The sequence below is a fragment of the Poecilia formosa genome, unplaced genomic scaffold (genome assembly GCF_000485575.1).
Source record: "Poecilia formosa unplaced genomic scaffold, Poecilia_formosa-5.1.2 Scaffold60, whole genome shotgun sequence".
NCBI classification, from domain to species: Eukaryota; Metazoa; Chordata; class Actinopteri; order Cyprinodontiformes; family Poeciliidae; genus Poecilia; species Poecilia formosa.
This window is the reverse complement of record NW_006799999.1, coordinates 674609-694917: the sequence shown is the minus strand read 5'-3', so window position 1 is coordinate 694917 and position 20309 is coordinate 674609. Positions and strand designations below refer to the sequence as shown.

Below are 20309 nucleotides of genomic sequence, written 5' to 3'. Positions count from 1 at the left end.
TGAGGGTAGGGACAGGCAGAGAGAGGAGAGGTGGGGGCACATATGGGGGCGGAAACAAGACAGAAACACACACATGAGGACATTACTATGTGAGTTTGTTTGCATCAGGGATCAGAGAGACAGACAGACATAAGAGAAAAGTAGAATTGTAGCTTCTGCTCTGGATGATGGGGGGAAAAAAAACCTCTCCTTTGTTCCCACTCATTTACATCCTCTCCTCTTAATCTTGTCAGCTGTGAGTCTAATTTTGCCAGCTGAGAGCTCAGCCTCAGGCTGTCGTAAACTAACATTTGATCAGACTTTCTGTTCTCCATTTCTTCTCCGATGAGCTCCATCAGTCGAGACATACATTATCTTACTGTCTAGTGTTGTGTTCATACAGTTGTGTAAAAGTGTCTAGGTTCTGGGCCACGCGACGAAACTTGTTGAATAATGTAAAGGTATGTGAGGTAATAATGGTTTAAGAAGCAGAAATCGACCCAGGGAGGTGGTGTTGGGGACAAATCTGAACTATTTTCGTTCAATATCCTGACAGTAAGACTTTTTTTTTTTACTATTAATTTTGATAAGTGTGAAAATAAAATAAGGTTTGATAACCTATGGTTACAAGTGATGCACTACCGATACAATCAAGTTATAATGTAACTAACAAAACTTTGGTAGGTAATCAAATTCCTATCAGTTTAAAATGTAGTACAATTATGAAGACCATGAAATGTCTAAAATAGAAGTTGATTAGTTGAAACCGTAATAAGTTTAAAAAATCTTGTCTTGCATTTTCTCTGGCAAAAACAGCTAAGCTGTACCATTTATTGCAATGACTGTTTAACAGCTCTAAAGTTTCACTAATTAGCAGGTTTTACTGTAGGTTTCTTGGTCCAACACAGAAACTGTTTCAGCATAAAACATTTTAATCTTTCATTAAGCTGATATATTAGTTCAAAATACAACCCAGATGAATGTATCGGGCTTACTGTCTCCAGCTTGATGTCACACACAGCAACTAGCTGACAGAACCAAAACATTCAGACAAATTCTGTTACAAAATAAAATACTAAAACTTGTTGAAATGCAATTACCTTGAACATTAAATTTAAAAACTATTATACCATAGAGACATTTTTATTTTAGCGTAATTACAATATTTAATTAAATATCCTTTTTTTTATGGTGTAAACTTTTTCCTAAGCCTTCTGTTTTTTTCTGTTTTGGAAAGTCTGAACTGCTGATTGCAACTTCTATTCAAACAACTGTGTAAACAAAATTCCACTGTTTCATGATGCAGATATTTTTAACGGGAAAAAAAAGCGGGACGTAAGGTCCTTGAATATGGTAGTAGTAGCTCCAAGTCCACAAGAAACTTAATCTATTTATCAAGGAATCTTTTAATCCACACACACCGTAAAAATATTGTTTCATAATTGTCCAAGCATGTTGCGCTGAGCGCATTCCCACCAAACGATCTCCCCCATCCAAACACCTGCAGCCTGAGCCAACGCCTATTAGCTCATCAGGCTTTTAATTACTCTGTTAATTGCACACAGGCAGCATGAAGGGCAGCCTGGGAATAGGGTAAGGGGAGCCTCCTGAGGACCCAGCCTGACAAGCCTGACAAACAAAGAAGAGTTTTTTTTTTTGTTTTTTTTTTCTTGCCAGCAGCCACAACAGTGCAGTTCTGGAGGCTGGGAGGAGAAGACAACCAGGAGACAATAGCTGCGAGCGCCTCGTCAGCAGCACCGGGTGATATCACCTCCTGTTCACATCGGCGGGGTCTGCAGGCCGAGGCTGTGGGCTGAGTGAGGAAGGATGCTGGGGGAAAGATGACATATAGACTGAGCAAAGAGAGCTGTGCTACATCTGTGAGCCACATCTGGATTACTTCGCATTGGTCACAGGAGAGGCGGGAGGCGGGGGCCGGAGGGGCGGCTGAGAGGAGCAACCGTGGGAAATGTCCCACTGTAAAGTTTTAGGGCACGGGGAGCTTACTGTATTTGTGGGAGAGTTTAGAGGGGAGTCTCCACAGAGTGACCCTTCCGTCACAGAGCTCTGCTTCTAACACAAACATCCTCCAGACCGCGCAAGCTGCATCCACACACACACACACACGCGTGAAACAGCGAGGACGGCTTGAGAAGCATTTTCCTCGGGGTTATATGGCTCGTATCCTTCATCCTTAGAACATGCCTGTGTTGATCTTTTCGGTGTCTCTCCCTGGCAGCAGATGTCCTCCCTCCGTTCCTTCCAGGAGGGGTGTTTGAGGAGGTGTGTCCAGGAAACAGTGGCCGATGCTGGCTTCCTGTGTGACAGGTGTGCGACGGAGGCCTGACAGCTGCTGTCCTGTTCTCGCTTTCCCTCCGTTTTATTCCTCTCCCCCGTTCGAGCCAGCTGCAGCGGAGAGAGCGGCTCTGTTTGTTCTTACATCACCGCCGCTGCCTGCTGATTTATGGAGCACAGAAGTCTCAGATTAGACCCTGGCAACACGCGCATCACAGCAAACGCAGCATCTTTTCATCTCGTTTCAGACCCCCGACTCTTTGCATGTTGAACCGCTTTGTGTGGCGGTAAAGCCTGACACAGAGCTGTCACTAACCGCTAAGGCAGGAAAACAAACAGGAGATTAGTCATTCTCCAGCTTGATGTCTTGTATTTCATTTCATTCTGTGTTAAATGTCTGCTCTGTCACTGTGGAGCTGTCAGCGCTGACAAAACTGTCTGCAGCCTGAACTGCTCCCCAGCCTGCCAGCTCTCTCATACCTCTTCATTTGGCCTGCAGGCACACCAACAAAAGTGGCTGACATTAGCCAGGCGTTGGCTGGTAGGGCGCTGTGCATCATCAGACAGGATCCCATAGTTTTCACAGCCGCCCCCCCCCCCCCCCCCGTTCCCTACACACACACACACACACACGTATACAAACCACTAAGAAATGTGGTGGACTGCAGAGAGGAGGGGTGGGGTGTATTTAAGTGACAGGTTAGAGAGGAGCTTTGACAGTTTCTCCATTTAGCCTACAGCCTGCTCATGCTGGAAGCTGCCAAAATAAATACCAGCTATTCCTCCGGGACACAATCCGACTACAGGACGCCGCCACCACCACAAAGAAATAATAATAAATAAAAAAAACTCCCAAAAAATAGAGTGAGCTGGGGGAAGAAAGAGGACAACTGATGTGCCAATAACATGCCGATTACACGAAATAATTGACTAATTAACACGGCCCACTGCTATGTCACGGACAGAAAGTTTACATTGAGCACCCTGCCACAACGAGGAAACTTATCTTTATTGAATTTTGTTTAGATTTGCTAAATATATGGATCCAAAGGGCATAAAAATGTCACCTAGAAATTGTGTGGGAGTCCCAAGTCTTAAATTAAGTTCAAGGTGAATGACAAAGAAAACGTACGACTTTATATTGTGATTCTTTCTGTCAAGAATAAGTAAGTTACGAATCTGTAATATCTGTATGTATTCTCTGTGCCTCGACATATTACTCCATATCAGGAAAACATGGTTTTCCAAAACTACTGGTAAAAACTGCAGTGGCGATACTGATTATGATTAATATATTTTCTGACTCTTTCTTTGCTTACAGTTCCGCAATGTTTCCATGCGACCCTACTTTGTGTGCAAAATCTGGAGTGAAAACTGTCAAAGTCAGATTGGAGACATCTATTAATCTGACCTACATGCAAATTAAACACATTTAAAAGTTAAAGTACTGAAGAAGTCATTCTGGTCTTTTATCATCTGTTTGATTTTTGCCTACGCTCAGAGTTCATGTGGGTCACTGTTGTGACGTTTAGACTTTGAAGATGGAAACACAGTAAAGCATACCAGCTGTGTATGACACCAGCCCAGTAAAACTCAGTTTTATTTAATTGAAACTGACCGCAAGCAGAACCGTTTAATGGCGCTAAAGTTGTAATGTTAGTTATAACTTGCTCATCAAAGTGACTGCCACTCTCTGACACATTCGAAAAATCTGTGACCTCTCTTTAGTACAGTGCATGTGTCTGTACGCTGTTAAAACGTTTAGAGGGACAATACATTTATGTCAAAGGATTCAGTTTGTCTGAATGTGCTTTTTGTGTGTGTGTGTGTGTGTGTGTGTGCGTGTGTGTGTATGTGGAGAGAGAGAGAGGAAGGAAGGCTGGAGCCGAGATTAAGGTCTGTGCGACTAACTGGTAACACAACGGCACTCAGTGGCTCAGCTTCCCATTTGAAGAGACGGAACCATCTGTGTGGCACAGGATCTGTTTCCAGGAGATAACGGCATTTTTAATTTTGCAAATAATGTAAGGAGACAAACAGAGCGAACGTGACAGACATGCCTTCCTTCCCACTCTGCGGCTGCACGCTCCGCCGTTGCAGCACTTCCTAAGATTTCCAGCGAGAGGATTTCTTTGGAGTGGTCCATGTCCAGTTTTTTTTTTTTTTTTTTTTTTTTTTGCTTGTTTACCCCCCTCGCTTGTGATAAAGGTCTCAGTTGGAGGCAAAAGGGGAAGGGAGGGATTCATTTTGCGAGTTATGGGTGGTGATATGAAGTTCCCTTTTTCGCTGTTGACCTGTCCTCTTGATTAAAACAGAGTCCATTGCTACTGTAGATTAGCCCAGCTGTTTCCTCAGTCTGACTCCGAACTGAACACACTTCCTACCGTGAAGTCGGCGGGGCGGTGCAGACGGTGCTGCGAGGAGGCTGAGAAAGAGAAGGCAAAGAAGGTCGACGGAGGGTCAGAGGTCAGCGGGCATGCAAGGAAGTAAAAGGTGAGGACAGAGAGCAGGAGGTGAATCTGGCACAAGATGAGGAAGGGAGGAGGAGGATGTGTTTTTCTTAGCCTGCAGCTGTCAGTAGGTTATGCGTTTTAGCATTTGCTTTTTAGTTTCTTCAGGATTGGTAATCTGGAGAAAGCAGCAGAAATCATGACCGCGTGTGCGCTGTGTTCGATCCCACATGTCCCCGCAGTGAAAAGTGTAAAGAGAGAAAGAGTGATACTCCTAACACACGATTGAGGCTCTGCTTGGCCTCCGCCCTCTGCTTGGCTCCCACGCTGAGCCGTCAGCGGGCCAAGCATCCAGAGAGTGTGTTTCTCATTCCATCAGATGTTGGGAAGCTGCCTCGCTTCTCGACTCTGGTCTCTGACATCCTCAGTCTCCCCAGAGAGGCTGGGCAGCCTTGTCGCAATAATATCAAACACATGTGGACCAGGGCAGAGCAGACCAGCATACAGCTACACACACAAGGACGAGGACCGAGGCAGCCAGAACCTGACTGCTCTTTCTCAGCAGGAGGCTTCATAGCAGGATAACATTAACCCCCAGGATCGTCACCTCATATACTGCTACCATATTTACACAAAACAAATAATATTTTTGACATATCTGTATTGTAAAATCAAACTTAGAAACAACCTGGAGCTCCAGTCCTGCTCAACAATTCATCTCCCTTTATGTAATAAATGAAAAGAATACCAATGACATGATGGCTAACATCTCCAGTCAAGCACAACCTAGCGTCAGTGCCTTCAGTGGTTTTATGAGTTCACACTCAGACCCAACAAGTGGAAAATGTTTCAACATTCAAAGCACTTCTGAACCCAGCTTTTTGGCAAACTCTCTGCAACTCCTTATTTACCAAAAAAAAAAAAAAAACACAACAGCACATATTTATGCACTGGAGACCACATTGTGTAAACGTCCTGATATCAGCTAATAAGATGAAAATGAATCGCAGTATTCCTGATTGCCACAAACACAAACATGAAGTACGCAGTTCTGTCAATCACTTTGTTTTTTTGTTGTTGTTGTTTATAGATTGAATGTGAATGTTTGTTTCACTTGTTCAGACAACGCATACGCAAGAACAAATGTACGACGTGTGCAATTGTTGCACAATATTACAAAATATTGCAAGAATGGTATCAGTTGACACAGATAGACGACCTCTCCACTTCTCTATTTCTCTATTTCCCATCTGTCATTACAATGCATACACACCTCTCCATGTGACTGTTTTACGAAGCACTGTTCTCTGTAACGTGTGTAGGCATCTACTGCAGTGAGACTTCATCCAACAGGCTAAATGTCTTATTAGTATGCAAAGCAGGAGTTGCTGACACTTGGAACATAATGGCCAACATATATCGCATTCCAAACAGCTCTTTGCAATAATAACATTGCGCGCACCGATATTGCAATGATGATATTAATGGTGCAGTCCTAAAACACACTGAGCAACTCTTTGTCACAGCAGCACCACAGAAGTATTCACTGAAAAGTTTTAAATGTCACTAAACAAGTGAAAAGAATTTGATTGTTTTTGCACAATGACCTTGCTATTATTACTTGCATAAATGTGACACAAGAATTCCTTTATAATGCTTTTTTTTTTTTTTAACGCAACAATGGCCTAATCGGATCAATCACCTCCTCCTTTGCAAACCAACCAAGACCCACAGAGATGACAGCTGAGTGAGGAAGCTGCGGCTCCGTGAGCCAATCCAAAATAGCGGGCTGCCAGATAACGTGTAAAAGGTGACAAATATCAAATACAAAGACCATTATGTCTGTTTGTTGACTTACAAAAACATATGTAAACAAAAGCGCGCACAGAACAGGCCTGTTATTTTTGGCTGCTGCTTCCCTTGTTTTGTTTGTGACGGCCCAGGTGTCTGTGCTGTGCTGACCACCTGACCGGCTCGGCGCACGCTCACGCTGCCGCCCACCCAGGGCCATTTGCTCGGCTCATTAATTAGGAGGCAGCCGGTTTCACCTGCACTGCCCGCATTCAGATCACAATAATTAACCACACACAAAGCTGGGCTCAACGAGCCCACGCAATCGTACGGTAAACACAAACTGAGCTGGGGTCCAGATTCTGCAGTTGTCAAAAACAAAACCAGACAGTGAAGAGGAGTCTTTTTTTTTTTTTCATTTGAACAGAAACTTTTAAGTTTTTTTTTGTTTTGTTTTTTTTTTTTAAATAGTAGTGTTTTCTGTTCAACACCAGATGAATCCTGAGGCGAAATCTGGCAACCCTGGCTCACATGAATACATAACAAATTTGTTAAGCTACAGGAGATGCTCTTCTGACATCCTCCGAAGAAAACAGGTTCCTTATCGCTGGCTGGCGGCATGTTTCCAGTATATAAACACAGAAGACAGTGCACCTGTGGTAGATGGGAAGTGAATAAACACTCTGCAGGCTGGGGGTCATAATGAATGGGCTGCCTTTTAAGAGAGCTCCTCAGTGATGAAGTAGGGACATCTGCCTTTAGCGGGCGGAAGGGCCTGCTGATCAGAGGGAGGAAGAGATGCTCTCTTTGCGGCGATGAAGGGATAATGTGCGGTGAGGCAGGGTGTCTGCACTGCGGTTTCACCTCTGCAGCCTCCCCATCCATTCTTCGAGACTATTATCAACTCTTCAATTATTCAGATGATATTTACCAGGGCCAATTATACAGGGTTGTGTCCTGCAGAGAAAATGGCCAGAGTGTTTTACTGTTGCACTTAGAGGAAGAAGTTTGCTGCTGAAGCTGTTCAAGTAGGGGAGGCGGAGTGAAAGCCTCTGTTTGCTGCTTTTGTAGAGTTGCTGTAAACCCTTTGAAATGTTTCACAGTTGAAATGTTTTCAAGTTCTTTCCTCATCAAGCACATCAGCACAGGAATACACGGCAGACTCAACCAGACAGGGTTCTCGCCTCGCTGTTTTATTTTTCCTTACACAGACGCAGTGATGATGCTCACCAACACACACACACACACAAAAAAAACAAAAAAAACGGTGGATGGGGCTTTTATTTTGGGTCCCACAACAGTTCAGTCCAGAGTAAATGACTGCATTTATCCTCTCACACCCATCACCTTTGTGCAGCATGGATGCACACTAAAATCACAGAGAGGAGAGAGGTTCGGTGTCATCACTTTGTCTCAGCATCTCTTTGATGTGCAGCACAGACTGCCGGGGTGAAGCAACTCATGACCCCCTCTTTTGTCTTTCCCTTTTCAGGCTCTCAGAATTTGCTCACAACACTAAAATCAACCCAACCCAAACAAAAACGTGGTGCCAACATAACGTCTGCAAATTACTTCTTTCATTTTAGGTATATCTGCTTCCCTTTGCATGGTTACATCAGTATATCTCTACATCTTCTTTGCTGCTTCAGCATGTTGAAAATTCACAAAATGCTCAAAACCACTTTAAGAACGGTATCCCAATTTACACCTTCACATTAACAAGCATCTCACCAATCCTCAAGTCAACCTAGAAGTTTAAACTTGACCTTTCACGAATTTGAGCTTTCATATATGAAACAGCTTGCATTTAATAGGTTCTAATGAACTGGAGGTCCAACTAAAGTCCTTTGTTTCCTTGCAGTTTGAGTGTGCAGGTTTTTTTTTTTTTTACTCACTTTGTGAAGGTCGAGGTCAAGCTGAGCGATAATCCACACCAAACCGCTTCTTAACGGGGTTTTATATCGATTCAATCCTCATCGTTTTGAAAAAAAAAGAAAGAAAAAGAAAAGTAAAATGAATAAAAAAATAAAGCCTTTGTTGGGTTATTCCCTTTTTCTTCTACCTTCTAAAAAATATATGATGGTATAAAAAATGTTAACTTTTCCTTTGGGTGCTCTCTAATAGGGTCCAGGTTAAATAAGTCTTAGTCTATGAGGTATTTATCTTCTTAATAAAAGATAAAAGAAATAAAACCAAAGCAAGGGCTTTTGGATCCTTAGGAAAACTGCTGTCTTTGGTTTTTCAGTCTGAGATATAGATTTGTTATTTGCTGAAGCAGAAAAGCTTCTTGTGTTCGCGATGCGACAGAATCAGAACTTGTCCCAGTCGTGTATATCCGCTCTCTGGCACTTTCTGATCATCCCAGACAGATGAGACAACATAGTGTAATTTCTACAGCAGGAACGAGGTCCCGTTGGTTTTTGTATCTGACATACAAAAAGTAACTAATTTGTCACTGTAAGTCCAAAAAGCCTCACCATGTGAGGTCACATTAAGACGCAGATCCTCAGGGCTGCAGGGTGCGCCTATAATTCCCCCCCCACCCCCAAAACAACTTTACAGTCTTCTTAGCTCACAGTTGAGCCCACAGTCCGTGGTGTCAGAGGCAAGTTCTCATACATCCAAACCGGGGGGAAAAAAAAAAAAAAAAAAAAAAAAAGAAAAAATGTTTTTCTCTTGTTTGTTTGCACCCTGCCGACAAAGCTGCTCCACCTCCACGTTTCTATGTTCGGTGCTTGTCCTCCTCCTCCGACGCGCCGATCGTCCGTCAGGCTGCGCTCAGATGGTTGTTGTATTAAACCTTCACTTCCAGGAGAAATTAAAAAGCGCTGTCATCGGAGCAGATCAGGGGAAGTCTTTTTTTTTCCCCTTCCAGTGCACGGTATTAGGTATTTTTACGACTTGTTATGTCCTCGGTGATGAGTGGAGCTGGCGAGCTCACTGTGCGCAGTAACCGCGGCGCTCTCCTCCTCCTCCTCTCTCTCTCTCTCTCTGTGTCCTCGCTGTAGCCTTCTGTCTGCGTTTAAACACCATCTGGAGCTCCTAACCTCTCTCTCTCTCTCTCTCTCTCTCTCTCTCTCTCTCTCTNCTCTCTCTCTCTCTCTCTCTCTCTCTCTCTCTCTCTCTGTGCGTGTATAGGGTACCATCAGAAACAAAAAGAAAATAGCAGCTACTTCACATGAATCCTTTCTAAGCAGAAGACAGTAATCTCATATTGGTGCAAATCTATTCAACCAATCTCACATCTTCTGAAATACCTTACAAACTGTAATTTTTAGACACTTGCAGGCGTTAAACTTTATATTTAATTGTTTCAAGGACCAAAACGAAACAAAACATGTCTTCATTCAAAAACTTCCAAACTAAATAGAAGTGTGCCCGATTTAATCATTTCGGTCTCAGACCCCCACCGAGGGATCGAGAACTGAGTCAAACTTTTACAGTTTCACCGTCTGCCGGTGGGGGCCGCTGTTTCCTCATATCAGGGCGTTAAGGAGAAGGACAGTAGCAGGGTTGTGGAGATTTTATTTACTTTATCTAACTCTTCAATGACGGCTTTTTGGGAGCAGAATAAATGTAAAAGAATGCGTCTGCAGGCATTTGAGTAAACAGTGAATATTAGCCTGAGACGGTGACATTCTTTTCATGGAGAGTCCCCTCTGTGGTCTGATCTGAAGATGGAGAGAATGTAATCAGTGGTAGGCCATGGTTGGTTGTTACACTTTCTACACTGGCATCACTGAAACATCCTTTATTGCTTCTTTATATTAAAGAAGCAATAAAGGTATGATTTTCCTTTTAGCAGGTTACACGTAAAGGTTCAGATTTTCTAAGTGATGATTTATGATGCTTTTTATCAGTTGTTCTGCATTTTGTAGAAGACAGATTTATTGTCATGAGTTTGTGGAAAAGGACATAAGCCCTGAGAAAGGAGAACAGCTGACAGTAAGAGTTTGTTGATTTAAAACAATTCAAACTGAAAATGCTTATATTTGTCTGATATAACGCTGTATTAGTGGGTAATAAACATCTATATTTTCACAAGAAAATCTAAACATTTTTTGCTGTGTTTTCATCCAAACGCCTTCCATGACGACACATTAGCCAAGGCCGATGACTGCATCGATAAGCCTAATTGCAGAGAAGAAGCCAATGTCTGGATTTTGTGGGAGAGAATGCCACCTGTGCAACGGCATCAATGACACGCACTTGTGCTTTTTCAAGTTTTGCTGTATCTTTGGAAATCATTCCAGTAAATGAACTCCAGATCAGCACAACATGAATTTATGACATTAACATGAATTTAGGACATCAGGTGAGAAAAATGTCTTTCTGTCTGTCTATCTATCTCAACTTATTGCTTACAGAGTCACAGGGCCATAGGTGAGCTGAAGCAGGGTCGATCATAGAACAACACTAAGAAATAGGATAGACAAATAGTAATGAACTCATCCCTAAGGGTAACTCAGAGGTAATTTTTGCACTACCACTTGCACTGTATACTCTAGTTCTCTCTGCCATCGTGTTTTACGACAGACGCCCCATCTTCCATCTGTCTATCTGTACATAACTCTGGTGAGGTGACTGTGGCTTCTGAACTCTGGGGAAAGCGTCGTATTTGCACTCTGCAGTTCAGTGTTTGCTTACATGCTTGCAGTTACATTCTTCCTCATTCCTTCCACTCCCAGACTTACTGTTAAAGAGTTAAACAAAGCAAATATAATCTGATAACTGCAAGTAAGGAGACTAATTAATATAGATAGAAATTTTACATAACATCACTTCTGAACAATCCAAAACTATCCCTTTAACTATCTTTGGTCGTCTTAGAAATTATAGATAGCATCATTTTACAGTAGCTAAGTCATTTAAATAAGTGTTTGGGAAAACCAATATGTTTATACACTGACCAGACAATACATTTTGTATTTGCCTGAGAGCAGGAATTATGTATGAATCTGCAGCTTTTTAATAGTTTGAACCTTGACAACACCATACAAAATCTTGTTGTGACTACTAAACATAAAACATATGATGTTAATACTGTTCTAACATATTCATGATATATTGTCTTAGTCTTATTTGTTGAAATAGCAGCGAAGACTTTGCCATACACTGTGCACAAGTAACGCTTGATATCTCCAAGTCATGTTTAATTGACTGTTTCAACCTTTTATTGGCATCAAGGTGACTAAATTGCCTGTAAAGGACAATGAACATGAGTGCAAAACCTCAGTTAGTCTGCCAAGTTTGCAAACTTTAAAGCAGTAGAACAAAGTAGAAGAAAATCATCTAACAGGCCTCTAGGGTTCAAAATAAAAGATGTTTTTGAAAACAAGGAAATTTGATGGTAATTTTTTTTTTTCATTAAAACAATAGTGACATATATTACTGTTTTAATGCCATGTAGACATTTTATTATTTGTCAAAATGTATATAGCTTGTTAGCAGATAAACAACTCTATTAGCCAGGCAAACAGAAAGACACAAAGAGGGAAAAGGGCAGGTACAGTACATCTGCTGCCGCTATGGTGAGAATCCTCCACCTGTCCGCACTGGTCTGTTAGGCCCTTTGCCCCACCCGCCTGCCCTCTATCAGACACACACACACATACACGTACATAGCCATGGAAGGGGGACAGAAGACAAAGCCGACACCCTCCTGACCTCACCTGTGTCTACAGAACAAACAGAACCAGCTTGTAAAGTACACACAGACAGCTGCTGAGCCCCGACACCAGTCACACCAGCCTCCAAAGCGCCGAACACAAACACTCCCTTGATTAGGATCAGTTGCCTGCATCCGCAATGAGAAAAAATATATATCTTCAGGTACAAATAGGTCCTGTGAAGAAATGGGTTTTTGCTCAAATTGCAATTTCCAGTTTCTAATAAAACTGGTGTTTTGACATCTCAAAACACGACTTAGCGTAAAATACATGTCCAGTACACCGGTACACAGATGCGTGGGCATAACTTTAATCTGCCAAACTTAAGGTGGGCGATAAACTTCTGGAAGCAGGTAAGCATTTCAGTAACTGCCCTGGAAGCCAATTCATAAGGTTCACCTCAAGCATCGTCTTTGTTCATGTAAATTAGTTAATGAACACAACGTTTTTCTTTCATTTGTCCCAGGGTTCTGCATAGGCCTTGTATTTGATATAATGTAAGGACACATACTATGTTGTGAGGACCAACTGCTGATTATGGCCAGGCCCCATGAGATGAAGTGCTGTTTTGGGTTTAGAGATTAGGTTTAAGACTAAGGTGTGAATTGAGGTTAGGTTAGGTTTTGCATGTCCTGCTAATGGTGAGGTTTGGGGTAAGGATCAGGTTTAGGCTATGGAAGTGAATGAAAAATGAATGGAAGTGGATGCAAAGTCCTTGGGAAGACAGGAAAACCTATGTGTGTGTGTGTCTATCTTCTTAGTATGTCGGAGCGGAGGGCGGTTCCCCTCGTGCAGAATACTGAAAACAGTAGTGTATCTGTGTGGCCTTGACTGACAGAAAGGTTGGCAATGAGGGCTGCATCCAAAGAAAGAATTCCTGTCAAGGTGACAGCTCCAAGATTGACAGGATGCTATTCTCCATGGGAACAGTGTCAGTCAACCTGTCAGCCTATCTGTAGAGACAGCCTCTTACTCCTCTTAATTTGGCCTTTTGTTGCGCAGTCACCAGGTTACCTCTGACGCTCCATGTGGCCAGCCTGATAAACTGCACAATGAGACACACACAAGGCGAGAACTCACCTCGATGAACTCCCCGCAGCATAATGCTGTGACTGGAAGTCTCTTTGATGGCGCTAATGACAAAGGCACCTTTGTCTAGCCATCGTCTCACTCCTCTATCTCTCTGTCACCTCGCAAACACCTCGTCCTCGCCTCCTTTATTATGTTGACAGCATCTCCTGGATGGTTGGGCACTTTCTGAGATGCAAGAACTGACATTGGTCATTGTTCTGCAGTGGGAATGATGATTTGTGTCTGTGTAAATACTGAGTCAGAGTAAAAAGGCAAGAGAGACAGAGAGAAGTTTGCAGCATTTCCTCCACTCGCACATTGTAAATCCTTTCCTATTGCAGCAGTCACAGGCTAGTGTGTTGAAAAGAGATAAGGCTCTGAGCTGACTGAAAGGAATGCCAGACTCATTGTGCTCCTGTGCTTCTCTGTCTTCTCCTATCCTTTCCTCTCCTCATTTGTGTAAATTCAACACAAACTCTTATGAAGCTGCTGTTAACGTCATTGACCGAGGGTCTCATATCATGTCATGCTGTATCGTCATCCTGGCACAGTGGTTGGATTTGCGTTGAAATCTTTTCTTGTGAATCCCATATATCCTGTGGAAATATCAGGTCAGTAATTTAAACTGTGCTCTTTGTAATATTTTACTTAATAAGACGCTGGCGCCTTCCCTTACATCTTAAACATGAGCATATTCCAAGAAAGGAACACGATGAAAAAGAGAGTCTCTGCGTTGTGACACAGTGTGGCAGATTATTGACCCACATACTCAAGTACACAAACTGAAATGATGCTTTTACAAATTTTACTTGTGACATTTTCTTTGAAATGGAGCAGTAAAGTGTTGCCTGACTGCAAGACAGGAATTGAAATTTCAAACCCTTGAATACAATCATTTTATCACCCATCCCATTAGCATTGGTAGCCACACTTTATTTCTTTTTATGTATGTATATATAGCTAGCTAGCATGTATCCATCTAGCTTGGAGATGGATGCATGCTCCATCTCCTAGCTAGTTTGTCATTTTACATCAAGAATACTGACTGAATGAGACTAATTGGGCTGGTGAGTCCCTGGATGACTAATATTGACATATTAATTGATTTAAATATTGTTATGTTAATATACGGAGTACAACTAAATGAGCCACTGAATGCGTACATTGACCAGGACAAGATGGAGTCAGAGAGAGCTCTAAGCACATGGCCAGATATGACTCGCAGAACTGCAAACTAACAGAGGAGGAAGTGACACCTGATTAGGTCAGGTGTAGATTTTAGAACAAGACATTTAACCTGAACCCCCAAGGAAATGGACAGCAAAGCATCCTAAGTGGACAGTGACGACTAGCTGAATGTTAAATGGACTGAATAAATTTAGTGCTTTTTCAGTCATTTCAGTCACTCAAATTACAATGACGCAGAGTTAGCCAGATCAGAAGGAAGCTTGGAGTTCAGTGTCATGCTCAAGGACACTTTGGAAGGATGGTTGGTCAAAGATAAGATCGAACAGACAGATAGACAAACAGAAAGATCGACAGACAGACTTTCCCAGGAGACAGTGTGTTCGTGTGTGTGCGTGTGTGTATTGGTTGCAGACAGTTGGTGGTACTGGCACTGGAGATAGTGAGCAGAGGGGGATGAGGCACTATATCAAGTTGTGAACATCTGTTCCTCATAGAAACCACAACACTGGTAGTGAGGAAATAAAGAGGATAACTGCTCTCTCTTTCTCTCAGAGACACACTTTGTTACTACCTTGTCTTGCCAAACACACACACACACACACGCACACATACACACACACACAGCCATCACTTTTATTCTGATTTACTCAACATTTACCTGTTCTTACATCATGATCACTCCACAACTTTTCCCAAAATTTTCTCTTTTTTCTTTTTGTTTTTTTGTTTTTTGCTTAGTTTGTTTCAGTCTGGAGATTTTTCTTTTTTCTTTTTTTTTTTTGCTTAGTTTGTTTCAGTCTGGAGATGTGAGGTGAGAATTAACCAGTGATTTAGTCAATAAAATGCAAACTGCATTTTCAGGTAAGCTGCAAATTTATAAAATGTTGGTTTTAAGCATTGGCAAATTTTGTGCCGTCACTCTGAACATGACAGTTTTATTTATCAGGCTAACTGCAGACCTCGTGACCTGACAAAACTGTGTGACAAACCACACAAAGTATAGAAGATAACATCATTCGAATGGTAAGTGAAGAGCCATGGGCTACTTGTCTTTACATGCACCCGACAGCCGACCTGTGCTTCTGCAGCGGTCATTTGGCCAGCAGAGATAGATGTCGACAATAAGTTATTGCATAAATTCCTCCTGGGAATTTATGCAATAACTGCAATTTCGTCAAGTAGTGCGCAAAAAAACACTGTGAGAGAAAAGAAATACCAAGAACTATTGGTTTTAAAAGATGCAGCCTGGAGAAAATTATAATTCTTGTATCTCTACCTAAATTATGCAACTTAATCAAGCATCATCAATATTAAGTAAGCTATAGAGTTATTTTTGATGTTTTGAAAAGCCATTACTGGTGGCACGTTTCTTTAGAGAAATGTAAAGAATATCCAATTCATATCTGCAGAGGATTAGGACTGGCATTCAAATTATGAAGTCTATGATACAGGAGACATGAGCCAACGCTTTGTTGAGGATTCTTTTCCAGCTTTTCCATCAAAGTCCCTTGATTTAGTCTGCTTTTCTTGCTCTGCCTCTCTCCATCTATCCCTCTCATTGACGTACTTGCTCTATCTGGGCCTGTTGGGAGGGTGTGCTAGTGCTAGGTGGCAGTTCCTTATTGTGGAGTGTTTATACGAGTGTCTATGGTCGTGCATGTGTGTGTGACTCTGTGTGCTGGGTGCGACTGATAAGAACCAGGGAGAAGAGCCAGCGTGCCGACATATTCTTGCCACCGCGGTTATCGCCCGTCGCAGCTGTGCTTTAGCTCTGCGACATCTGCTCCTTCACAGGAAGCCTACGCTGTGGCACACAACACCTCCCAAACACACAAAAACACACCGGTGAACGCGCACACGCACAAGCAGCGTGCTGTTGCTTCCCCATACAGTGTTAACATGCTACTCGACTGTACATATCCATCCACATACGTTTAGACATCAGGTAAACTGCTTGAAACAAAAGGCTCAGGGTGTTTACGGTCCAAAGTGGACCATTTTGATTTAGCTGCAAAATGTGAATGTGTGAGCGTAATTTGTTTGAGCACCAACACCAGAGTTCTGGGTTTTTATCACTGAAATACAGGAGGGATGCTTATGACTAAGCCTAATTATAGAGGCCTTATCACTGCAACGTTCACAAAGCTCATTACTGCCAAAAGACGGGACACGCTGCAGGTAATTCACCACGTTGAGTATTAGTCCTCGCTCTGGCTTACCGTTCCTACATATTTAGAGCCTACAAAATTAGTCTTTTAAAGTCTGATTGTTAATGCATCTCTCTCATCACAACCTTCACTGATTCAAGTCAGGTTTTCATTTATACTTCAAGGCACTTCTTTTTCCGTTTCTTCCAGAGTGCCTTTCAAGTGTTCCCCGTCAGTCTGCTGCAAGCTTGCCTTAAAGTTGTACCTCTGGCATTCACCGCGAGCCGTTTACGGCCATTTGGCTGTATGGGCATTAGGAATTCATTGAAGCCGAACTGCGAAACTCCAGAATGGAGTTGTGTTCTCTGCAGCTGTATGGGGAAGCCCAGAGGAAGACCCCCTCCACCCACCCATTGCTCTAAAAACACCTCTTTCCCTTTCCTTTCCAGTGCCACAGGATAAATATGCTCCATGGGCTTGTTAGCAACATTTGAACTTGACAGACCATGTGAAGTCCAATATAATAAAGGGCACAGTGTTGAATTCAATAGCAGTCTATCTCTAAATTGAAGCTTATATTTCACCCAGAGGTTTCATGTCCTTCCAAGCTTAATACTAAGGCTTCACTCATCAGTTAGCAGGTTTACCAGTGATATGAAGAAACCTGCCATTGCCCTTACAGCAAAGTCAACACAAACTGATTATCTGCCAAGCTGTGGTACCCTCCCTCACTTGTCGCGGCTACGGCGTAGCCAGAAGATTTCATGAAGCAGCTCCTGTGAGAGGGCAGGCTCCTACCTTCAGTATATCTGTAAAGGCTGCTGGCCACCAGCTTGTGGTCGAGGCTTCCAGGCTGGAGTCTGTGGGCAGCGCGCTTCTCCCTCAGCTCCCTGTGGCTGATGAGTGTGACCGTGGGAACACGTGGCGCAAAGGCAGGAGCAAAGGAGGACGATGTTGCTCCCAAGTCGTTCCTCTTTTGCCGCTCTAAGTGGACCTCGGCAGACATGCTAGCACTCCTTTCCACGGTTGGTCAGGTTGGAGACTAGCAGATTGTTGGCCTTCAGGTTTGACCTGCCCAGCAGCGAAGTGGTGTCAGACTTAAAGTTGTTGTTAAATCAGATAATTTCCCAGCTCAGCTTGTAGTTTCTTGTTTTCCTTCATAATCTTCGCCTTTGAGGCCCCAGGAGACAGTCGTGTGACCTGCTGAACCGCCATGCAAGGACACGGCCGTCTCAACTGTACACGACTCTCCAGATATTAAAAAGAAACAGAGACGGGGGGTTCTTCTTTCCTCCGCGTACTTACTGAAGTCTTCAGTCCTGGCTGAATTTTTTTTCCTGGTGTCTCCTTGTTCTTGCTTGCTTACAGCTTTTGCTTTCAGCACATGCAAAGCACCTTACGGTCACCGTACCATCCCCAACTTAAAACTCTTGTTCCTCCGTCTCAGCGGATCCCTATAACAGGAACATTTCTGAGCTAATTTAAAGGTTTCTTCTTTTCTGTTGGTTCTCTTCCTGTGTGTCTTATATTTTTCAGTAAAGCCTGTGTGAGGCAATCTAGAACGCGTGTGACTGAATGTCACCAGCCGGTCAGCTTGTCTTGTGGCTCCTGTAGAGGGGCTGTGCTCTCATCTGAACCCTCCTCCTACTCTACCCGCCACTGCAGCTCAAAGGAGAAGTGTGTGCTTGGATGTTACAGTTTGTGTGTTTTTTTTCTTTTTTCTGTGTTGCAGGGCTGCAGCCTCCGGGGAGGCCAGGCAGCAAGGTTGCTTGTGTTGATAGCAGCAGACAACAGCAGGCAGCAGGACCTGGGCCTCCATGTGGGCTTCCTCTGTCAGGAACCAGCTGTGTCGGCCTGCAGCCACTTCTTCCCCTCCTGTATCCTCCGCTCTAAGGCACCTCACCCTTGCTTCTGTGCACCTTGTCTGGTGGCTTTTGTTCCTTGTAATAAAAAATAAAAATAAAAATAAAAATCACCCCTCAGCTTGTTGTTTGAGTTTATGTACCCTTTCAACTGTTTAACTATCAGCTCCATGTGTTACGTTGATTTTTTGTGCATCATAATTGACCGTGTGAAATAGGAGAAGGCCACCAACTTAAATGTGAAGGGAAAGTCATCAAACGACGGAAATATTATGAGAAAACATATTTTTCACAAAACTGCTAAGAATAGGCAGGAAAATATGAGTAAAATTTAATTAACTGCACACCTGCCAAACATTCTGTCCTTTTTCATCCATAATTTAAATCAGGTGGCAAAGTGTGCTCAATACATGGAGACATTTCTCTGATTCCCGTCCTGGCACAGGACACAACTTCACTTTTACCACAATAATTTTGGGGTGGGGGTTGTAGTCAAGAGAGAACTGAAATCTTTCAATAAATCTTAGATCTGGAAATGAAAAAGGCAAACACAAATGTGATTTTTTTTTTCCCGCCAAGTTGCGAAAAACTTTGTGATTTCTCACAAGACGTATTGCATGAATAAATAATTTTGTCAAAATTTATGGAGTAAATATAAATGCAGGCAGAAGATGTCAAAGTCAATCTTTAAAAAGAGAGCATGCTGGCTTACACAGCTTTGCTCAATGGTGTTGAACACATTACAATTCATTTTACTTGGAAATTTAAACAAGACCCCAGTTGGTTATCAAATGTTTCCCAAGTTTCCAGCCCATGTCTCTTTGGGAATCACCTTTTTGATGCTTTTCTATGTGTTCTTTGTTCAGATCGGTATTTTTGATATATTCTTGGAAATGGGAACCAGCTCTGTCTTGGTGGCAGGCTGCTATGAAACAAAGTGCTTAAAGATTGAGTGGAAAATGCCTTGATTCTTTCTCTGCGATTGGGAGCCTTTTTATTCCTGAATGATTCATAATGTCAGAGTTAAAAGATTTAATATAAAAGTTGTGATAAAACAAAAATAGCCATGAACTAAGTCAGTCTCACGATAAGCAAAATATAGAAAGAACTGGAATGACTCAGGGCCCAGTTACACACATTTCAGCTTTGTACAACAGAGATTATTGGGGAAATCCCCCATTCATCAAATACTGTTATTATTTCAAAATACAAAAACAAGGAAGTCAAACTTTCTTCCCCTTGGAATTTTTTTCTTTTTAATTCATTTGCTTTAGATCCACACAAAAGTTAAAATCTATCTAACTGGAACTTATAAGATTAAACTACGTGTAATTTTATTGCCAAGTTATTTTTATTTTTTTCAAACATATAGAGACTGATTTTGAATTAGATTTCTCACAATTACATTTGAACAAACAGCCTCAAAAATGCAGAAAAATCTTAACAATTCCCGATTTTGATATTGCAAATTGAAAGAGTATAAATGGTGCTCCATTTCGATTAAATCAAAATTTCAGGTTGATCATAAAACATCAAGAGCTGAAACTGATTCACAGCATGAGAACATAAAATAGCTGAGCAGAATAAGCGTCCAAACCTTTACCTGCCTTCCCTTACTCTAAGTATTTTTATCTGGAGGCTACTACAAGTAGAATCATGATTAAAACATATTTTGATTGTACGGATATTTGCTTTACTAACTTCAAAACCAATGTATTTCTGCTCAGGGTTTTCATTCCATCTGAATTTCAGACTGTGTGTAGCAACAATGCTCCCCAGCAGCGGCTCTGTCACAAATTCTCATTGGTGCTCGGGCTCTGCGGATGAGAGAAGTGAGACGGGATGTGAGCAAACAGA

The 20309-nt window shown here is 42.4% G+C and overlaps 1 protein-coding gene and 1 long non-coding RNA gene across 7 annotated transcripts in view; one reads left to right on the top strand and one right to left on the bottom strand.

The window, feature by feature from the left end:
• cbfa2t3 (CBFA2/RUNX1 partner transcriptional co-repressor 3) overlaps positions 1-18173 on the bottom strand; it is a 41495-nt gene extending 23322 nt beyond the window's left edge. For 3 of the 6 annotated variants that reach the window (XM_007553900.2, XM_016672396.1, XM_016672397.1), the window contains exon 1: positions 8411-9539. Coding sequence is in view for 3 of the 6 variants with exons in the window: in XM_007553897.2 (XP_007553959.1) it covers positions 17389-17596 (208 nt within the window). In the remaining 3 variants the exon portion in view is untranslated. Of the gene's footprint in view, positions 1-8410; positions 9540-17388 lie in introns of those variants that run through there. The other 3 variants (XM_007553897.2, XM_007553899.2, XM_007553898.2) reach the window with 2 other exon arrangements.
• LOC103139339 (uncharacterized) lies at positions 15207-18572 on the top strand. The gene is made up of 2 exons (XR_476393.1): positions 15207-15466; positions 18323-18572. It is a non-coding gene; the product is annotated as an uncharacterized LOC103139339 (long non-coding RNA).
• Positions 18573-20309: the final 1737 nt, after the last annotated feature.